The 8,511-nt window shown below is 39.6% G+C and overlaps 2 protein-coding genes across 2 annotated transcripts in view; both read right to left on the reverse strand.

The window, feature by feature from the left end:
• The window catches only part of BRWD1 (bromodomain and WD repeat domain containing 1), a 52,375-nt gene extending 51,881 nt beyond the window's left edge, over positions 1–494 (reverse strand). Inside the window, exon 1 of the mRNA XM_026053023.1 lies at positions 486–494. Within this exon, the coding sequence (XP_025908808.1) occupies positions 486–494 (9 nt within the window). The remainder of the gene's footprint in view (positions 1–485) is intronic.
• A 2,956-nt stretch (positions 495–3,450) lies between these two features.
• Positions 3,451–8,511, reverse strand: part of HMGN1 (high mobility group nucleosome binding domain 1) — a 5,794-nt gene continuing 733 nt past the window's right edge. Inside the window, exons 2-5 of the mRNA XM_026053024.1 lie at positions 8,279–8,396; positions 8,147–8,197; positions 5,805–5,936; positions 3,451–4,020 (exon numbers count right to left, since the gene is read on the reverse strand). Coding sequence (XP_025908809.1) covers positions 3,973–4,020; positions 5,805–5,936; positions 8,147–8,197; positions 8,279–8,396 — 349 coding nt within the window. The 3' untranslated portion in view covers positions 3,451–3,972. The remainder of the gene's footprint in view (positions 4,021–5,804; positions 5,937–8,146; positions 8,198–8,278; positions 8,397–8,511) is intronic.

Consider the following 8,511-nt stretch of genomic DNA (forward strand, 5'->3'; position numbering starts at 1 on the left):
GTTGGGGCGGCCGCTGTCTCCGCTCGCCCCGCGCGGAGCCGGCGGCCGCCTCAGGGCGGGCAGCGGTCCTTGCGCAGCCCTCCTGCGAGCCGCGAACATGGGGGGAAATGGGGGAAAAGGGGCTTATTTTGTATCTCCTTCCCCGAGCCGGCAGCGCTGCCTCGGTGCCGCCTCTCGGCTCTCTTCAAAGCGGGAGTAGCCGCCCCCCAGCCCTGTTTATTAGGGCTATTGGTGCTCACTGTCTTTTCTTTGCTCCTCACAACTTGTTCCTCACCTCTGCCCACTACAAAGGCTCATGTAAATGCGGCAGTGGCCTCACTCTCGCTTTCATTGTGTTTTAAATCTGCGGCCATCCTTTTCTCCCCTGTACTCCACTCCCCAAGGGACATAGTATGCAGTTTTAGAGGMTTTGAGGCAAAATGGGCTTTTCTACATACGAATGCAAAAACAGTCCTGCGCTTTGTCGGTTTTACCAGTCTCGCTACCTCACACATGCCCTCAGTGCTCCACAAGGAATTTCTGTCAGTGCTTGGTGTGGGCCCTGACAGCAGACTGTAAATAATATGTAATGTAATAAAGTAATGAGTAAGGTAATAAATAAATAATGTAATAAAGCGCAGCCATCTAGCTGACACAAGAAAAGCAAGTCCCCGAGAGTGGTGCAATGTGCAAAACTGCCATCTTTTAGCTAGCAGCAGAACAAACTTCTGTGACTCGGTAAACTCCCACAGAACTGTTTTGTACTCCCTTCACGCTGTATTTCCAAACGGACAGTTTGCATTTTGAATAGAGCACTTTATGCAAATTGTCATGAACTGCCCCTCCATCTCCTACTTCAGAGCAAACACCTACCTGGTGTGTTTACAGGAGAGCTCTCTCCAAAATATACCCACGGGAGGAGTCTAAATACCTTCCAGGTCTGTTGTCCACATGCAGGACGGACATGTAGTGCCAACACAYACAATTCCTCACCTTCCCAGTGGCCACTTCTGTCTCTTAAGAGTTACGTGTTGGCATTTCATGGCTCATGGATGAGGGCAACAAGCTGCAATCCCTGCCATCTACAGAGTCTTCTTTCTTACGGGGTACAATGTCGTGCTTGGCTGAAAAGTTGCATTTCCTTCTCCCAAGTGGACGGCTTATGATGAGTGAAGAACTGCACGTTGATAGCAGCCRTTTTTCTCCTTCTCAAAGGACACCCAAGCAGCAGTGATCTTTGCATTAGATGCTGCAAGAACCCTTTCATGGCCATTTCTACATGGATATAGGAAGCTCTGGGGACTCGGGCATTAGAGCCATGAAAGACATCCCCTCCCTTTACTGCAGAATCAATCAAAGGCCACACAGTCAATCCGCATTTCGTAACTTAAGAGGTTGCTCAGCTACATGTTTACTAGGCATAACGCRTGTCCTTAGCAAAATACATCTCATTCTTTCCTTCAGCAACAGCAGGCTCTGGCAGCACTGTCCTTTGCTGCTTTCAGCATGCAACGTTCTCTCTCGTGCAAGGGGTCACTTCCKTAACAAAGTGAGAAATCACCTTTTTTCTTTTTCCTCCAAACAAGTATTAGAGAGCAGCTCTGATCAAATAAACATTGGGTAGTAGAATTTAGACAAGGGATGGTGGAGRTCATCACAACTTCGACATTAAAATTTCAACGCAGAAAACAGGCATTCAAAAAGGAGGCAAAAAGGTTATTTAAAGGTACTTGTCTGCAAATTTAATCGTGATTTAACTGATTTTTGACATGCTGTGCTAAAAATACAAAGTAAAGAAAGCAAATATACTGTRTATGCTACCAAGTGTTATGCTACTACTAAAGTTAAAGCAATAAATAAGGTAATTGGTAGAAAATTGGCAGAAAATGACAGTTCAGGCTCACAGAGTATCTCAGAATATGAAGCCAGAGCTGCTGCAAGTGAGTTCTGCCAGGAGCACAGCTCTGTGGGATGGGACCAGAAGCACATTGTGGTGCAGCATTAAGGCTGCATCATCTAGAGAAGAAAGGAGAAAATAAAAGGTCAGGAGAGTCAGTGAGATAGTAAATAATTTCCCTATAAGCAAAGCTGCTTCAAATGCTTTTTGTAAAAAAAAAACCCATTGCTTAAAAAGTGGTAAAAATGGCAAAATGCCTTCTCAAGTGCAAGCATTTATTGAGAAAGTTAAGCTAGAGGTGAGAGAGAATTGGGAGAAACTTAAAAAAAAAAAAAAAAAAAAAGGGGCACCAAACATTAACAGGAAGCAGACACTGTGTGCACAGGTGGTGCTTAACAGAATAAGCAAGTTCTCAATCAAGGAGAAAAAAATAAGAAAAAAAGACAACCAATTTTTTTTCCCTCCCAAAACAAAGAAGTGATAGTTAATCTGATTAGCATCACACAGACTGTTAAGCTAAAGCCATGCTATTACTACTTATTGCATTACGACAAAAATAAATAAATAAATAAATAAAAACATTTAAAAAAATGTAGTTTTGGAGAACTGAAGAAACACTGAAGAAATCTTTCTGAACACTGAAGAAATGAAGAACGCTGCTCACAGGCATGGCCAGTGGCTCCTACCAGTCCACAGCCTCAGGGCTGTTTCTGCAGGCACCTGCACCTTCATGGATTTTAAAGCAGGAATTGTGGAAATGGTTTAAGTGGAGTTAAGAAACACGCAGGCCTGCTTATTCCAACACTGAAGGAGAATATACCGATGGTGGAAGGGCCGCCTTTGTGTTCCTTTTGCAAATACTATGGAAGTCCCAGTATAAGAGCAAGCGCATGCAATCAGTCCTACCTTTRGGCATTTTAGAAGACTTGGTACTACTTCTTCATTAAAGCAACAAACAGTTAGGTCCAAGACAGACAAAAACACCTGATGTCCAGTTATTTTTAAAGGATTTTTTTTTAAGTATCATAGAAACAGCACAAGGCTATGGGTTTTCAAATTCCAAGTGCAGACAAGACTGCAACTACCTTAGAAGTTGGGAGGCTGGAGGCACTTAGTWAAATTTAAGTGCTGCTCACTCCCTGCTGGTCCACCCATCTCCTGATAATGTTAAAAATATGGTCAAGTGTATGTTTAGAAAAAGGACTTTTATTTACTGTTTTCCAAGAAAACTACAGCAAGCTAGATGACTATATCAGTTATATGCCGAGTTGTCACAGTCAGTACTAAAAAAATCAGGAGCTAAAGCTTCCTTTCACAATAAAGATTTATTTTTTACTTGGTGACTACAGACACTATGAACATTTCTAAAATTATTTTTATTCATACAGGTTTTTTTTTTTWRKTYYTWAAAAAAAAACGAAGTTTTATTTCTTGGAAGCCTATTCCAATTATTCTTCGCCAATTACTCTCAAACACTGGCATGATAAGGTGTTACATTGCTGAAGCAGAAACTTCTACCTATTCACTATTTAAAAATACAAGAAATTTTTCCAATCTTTTGCAGCAGTTACAAAGTTGCTGGAAAAAAACATAAAACTGCATTTACCAAAAATAACTTTGTCACAGATAATACAGAACTCAGCAAGAAATCCAACACTAGGGAGCAGTTTTATTAGGTAAGCAATTCTACTGATGGTACAATCATAGATAAATAACTACAATGTAAAGACACTTTCCAGCACATCATGAATTCCCGAAGTTTGAACTGTTATGTTTTGTTTAACAGGATAGAAAAACTGTCCCTCGCTGCCTATGAAATGTAAAGCTTAACCAAGACTTCCAAGTCCTCAACGTTCCATTAATCTCTGGTTTCATAGAAAACAACCAGTACAAGATTTTACCACTTTACAAAAGCATTTATACTTATCTAAAAATGTAAAAAAATGGATCGAGTTGGGCTTTTTTTTTTCCTTCTTAAAAACGTGCTTTCTAGAACTACTAAAAAACTTGCATTTACAAAATAGTTGATAAAAATAATCCTCTGAATTGTACAAGAAAGGTATAAGGACCACCAATTAAAGAGCTGGTGCAAGATGTTACTCAGACTTAGCTTCTTTCTCTACTGCTGCATCAGATGCTGGGGTCTGAAAAGAAAAAAAAAAAAAAAAAGGAAGTTCACACAAAGCTAATTAATCAAGACTACAACTCCATTTAGATCAGAAAACGCACTGCATTTGCAATATTACGTAAAACCAGAACGCAGCACAAGTATTGATATGAAAACTATACTTAAGTTATTCCAAATCTTTCCAGCAGCACCAGCAGAATATATGTCACAGCATTACCCAGGCACAAACTGTAATGCCCRTTTGTGTGTTTTCACTTGCATCTGGCAGAAGCTCTTCCAGAATCCAGAGCTGCTTCCATGCACTGCCATTATTCTGTGTGAATTTCAGTGTTGCTAGAAGAGATCACTGGCCTTTCACAGTAGTTCACTGATACCACTGTATTACAGTAAACGATAGTGCCAAAATAATACAAAATGAGATTCTACTTTTGCCTTTTCAGGACTTTAGGATCCAGAAATCTTGGCCAGTGTGACCAACATGAGACCAGCATGACCATATGCCCCAGAAGTCATTATCCATTCCTTAAACGTATACCTTTTCTTACCCTAGTAATTAAGGAGACCACAGCTGAGAAATGCTGCCAGATTTAACTTTCACTGGTGTTGCTGAAATACTGTGTGCACATATTTAAAGTGAAAAGACCAAATTACATGATGGTAATAYAGTGCTAGAACACAAAATTAAACCAACCATACCTATTTATAGCACAGCTTCTCACAAAGACCATAAAGTAAATTTGCCAATGAAAAAGTTTTATCCCAAATGAAGTTGACTTGTACACTTAAAAATATTACTCTGTACCTTCCTCACCCACCAAAACCCACCACTCACCTAGATATCCAATACTGTTTCCCACTAGTTGAAGATATTTGTTCAATGCAACCACCAGACTGGTAGCAGGAGTCACATTTTTTAATTAATGAATCATTTGATCATTGAACTGATTTAAATGAGTCAAGCAGCCAACACTGCAGAAAGCTGAGACTCTTTTAAGCCTACTACTACTACAGAAAAACTTGTGCGTTTTATCCAATGCTAACAGTTGTCCTAATAAGAGGCACTGCCTCTTCCTGACAAATCCTGTCCTTCTAAATTTAAAATTAAATTCTGGGCACATCCAAAAGAAAAAAAAAAAGGAATGAGGAAAACAAGCAGAACAGAAGTTGCTTAAATTAGATGATCATTAAACTAGAAATACAAACAATATATCCATTTTATCACAGCATTACAACCAAGCCTGATCTGACACATTCATTTCTTCAGCAATAACTATAAATCTTCTATTAATCTAAAAAAGTTTTGGTCAAATCAGAAGGTTTTGGGCAAACCATTTCAGTTTTACATTTTCAAGAGGGGAAGAACTTCTAAGAAAAGCAAATGGTGTGTTTAAAAAACAAAACAAACAAACAAAAAAAGAGAGCAGGAACTACTTTTCCACACACACTTTTATCCTCCCAARCAAATACAGCACTCAGTCATATTATTTTACCAAACTCTACCAGGCAAAACATCTCTTAGAAGGACATTATTCTGTATGCAAATTAAAGTAAAATTCTCACCTTTCTCCTTCATTTCAGGCTATGTATCACATCACCGCAACTTTATGATCACTCTTTTTGTGAGAGCTAGTTTTCATTACCTTTCCATTGACCTTTTTATCATTTACACCTTTCTTTGGGCCAACACAGATTCTGATAATAAGTGCTGCACATATAAGCTGAAATACATCTATCAAGGTGATTACATAAATCAGTACGATACTTCTGTTGCTTTGCAATGGAAGAAGACTGAGACTTTACCTCCTCATTTTTCGTTTCTCCATTTTCTGCAGGAAGGTTGTCCTTTGTCTGTTCTTGGTTCGTCTCTTCTGCCTGCTTTCCTTTAGGTCCTTTTTTCCCTTTTGATGGAGCTTTCTTGTCCTCAGATTTATCCTAAAATGAAATACAGTAAGTAGCTGCAYGTGAAAATAAGCAATAAATAAGTGAATTTGCTATAAGCAGCAAGAATTATCACCAACAAACAGTGAGCCAATGCACAGCTTAATTGTTCAAAAGGATTTTTCAATCCTAGACCAATGGACATTGATTCAAATAAGCAGGAAAATGAGCCAATCTAGTCAACATCAGAAAGTGACTCCCTTTTTCTCCTCTCACACAGCTCAGCACAGAACAGTACAGTTTAAAGAACAGCTCACAGAATCTAGAACCACTGCACTGTAAAATAACTAAGAGCMCCGCTTAGTCTCATGCAAACCCATCTGAAAAAAAGCTATCACAGCAAAAAACAATGGTAGTGAATTTCAGTGGCCAAAGAAACAGAATTTGTAATACACAATTTATTGGCCCATCTTGTGGCAGATAAAACAGCCACGCAGCCCTTTGGCTTTCTAAATACAAAACATTTCAAATGTTTAGCTTTATGATGACTAAATTTATCTTATCTTGAATAAACRCATCATCTGAAGTTTTCATTTTCATTGGTATGAAAGCACCTCAGGCACATCCTTCCTACTTGCATTACTGCTGTTACATGGGCAGGGAAAAATCTTTGCCCAAGAGCCTTTCTTTTCCCGAAGCTATGCAATATACCCTTCCAGATCTTCCACTAAGCAATCAAATCCTAAAAAGTTTTCCAGTCCTCCAGCTGATCCTCATATGTAGTTCTGAAGTAATATAAATATTTCGTAAATAGAAGTACTAGKTTTCACAATATTAGCTTTTTTACTTAATGGCATTAATATTGTAAATAAATGACAAACTAACACTTTCTCTTAATATCTATAGTCTGGGAAAGTGAAAGAGAATTCAATACCTTTATATATCTTAKGAGAAGAATTTATGCCAATTCATTTTCTCCAACCTAAAATTGACTCAGAGYAACAAAGTTCTCGTTCTGTTCATTCTCATCTTACTATTATAAACCACTTGGTCAGAAGGATTCCATACTTCATGTTTTCACTGCCAGTATTCTTCTACACAAAGAGCTCACTGTCAGGCTAYTGAGTTCCTCTAAATATTCAATTTKTTATTAATTACTTGAATACATTTCCTATTCCACCTAAATGCAAATTTAGAGTATTGTCTTCGTGAAAAATAAGCTTTTGTCAAAAGGCTCCAATTATAAAAGTGCAAAAATTTTYTGACACATCTACAAGAGACAAAAACATGTAACAACAGAAGATTGTGAAAGCCTTCAAGTTCACTTTCTKATTTTATAGAGAACAGTCTATTTACTGGTATCCATAGGTAAACATTACATATCTTTAATAAAATCCTTACTTCAAATCTTACTGTTCATTTTGCTAAYAGTTACATGATTTCCTCTTTATGAGATGTGAATAGCTGAAAATAATGCACCAAGGAACAGCATCTTCCTCCCAAATATCTGTATCTATACAGATATCCAGTGTTCTTTTTATAGTRCTAAAGTATTCATAAGCAGCAGAACAGTATCACACATATCAGGCACTCACTGGCATTATGAAGATTTAATGTTGTTTCCTCTTACCCTTTCACCCCCCAAATCAACATGCAATTCATGCATATCAGGAAAACTTCCTGAATTCTTTAGATTTAAAATGTGAAGAATATATCTACACTGATATCAAATCACTGGCATGAAAGTGCATTACTATTAAGTAAACATGCATATCTAAACATGGCAACAGACAACATGGCCACTCTCAGTTCTCCAAGAAACGAGCAAAATCAAATGTTATATGGCAGTTATTGCAACACTCAAGCTTTACTAAAAAAAAAAATTACACTTACTTAAAAAGAAAAAATAAGGCACTTATTTTTGCACATGCATAAAAAYATGAAAACTAGAGCATAGGAACAGCAACTGAAGTATGTTCCAAGTCTGCCTAAATACTTCAAAAACGTTTTACCACCCTAATACACTGCTTTAAACTGCAAGCATATTCWATTCTCTTATGTTAGAAAGTAATGGAATTTGACTACAGTATTTTGAACCACCAAGCAGCTACAATCCATACTAAAATACTGTTATTTATTATTATATTGTTATTTCCTATTTCGTGTTGTGGATGTAAACATGTACGTTATAACTGCAGTATAACATAACTGGGCACTCGCCCAACAACCCCCGCGTTCTCCCTCCATCCCCTCTTCCCAGTCACCTTCGCCGCTGGCTTTTTGGGCTTGGGCTCCGCTTTGGCAGGGGCGGGTTTCTGAGGAGAAAGAGGCACAAGTCAGGGGGTGCTCCACCCCTCGTCCCCGCGCTTTTCCCGAGGGAATCACGCCGTACTTACGGCGGAGAGCCGCGCCGATCTCCTCTTCGGCTGAGGGCGACACGGAGACACCTCGTGAGCGCGCGGCGCGACACGGCGGGGCCGCCACCCCCCCTCCGGCCTCCGCCGCCGCCGCCACCTGCCAAGACAAACACGCGCGCGCCGGTCAGGCGGCGCATGCGCACCAACCGCCGCGCGCCCGCCCGCGCGGGGGGGCGGGGCTCCCGCGCACGTGACGCCCCTACCCGCCGCCG

This window comes from Nothoprocta perdicaria, unplaced genomic scaffold, assembly GCF_003342845.1.
Source record: "Nothoprocta perdicaria isolate Ctin4 unplaced genomic scaffold, notPer1 scaffold_96, whole genome shotgun sequence".
Lineage (NCBI taxonomy): Eukaryota > Metazoa > Chordata > Aves > Tinamiformes > Tinamidae > Nothoprocta > Nothoprocta perdicaria.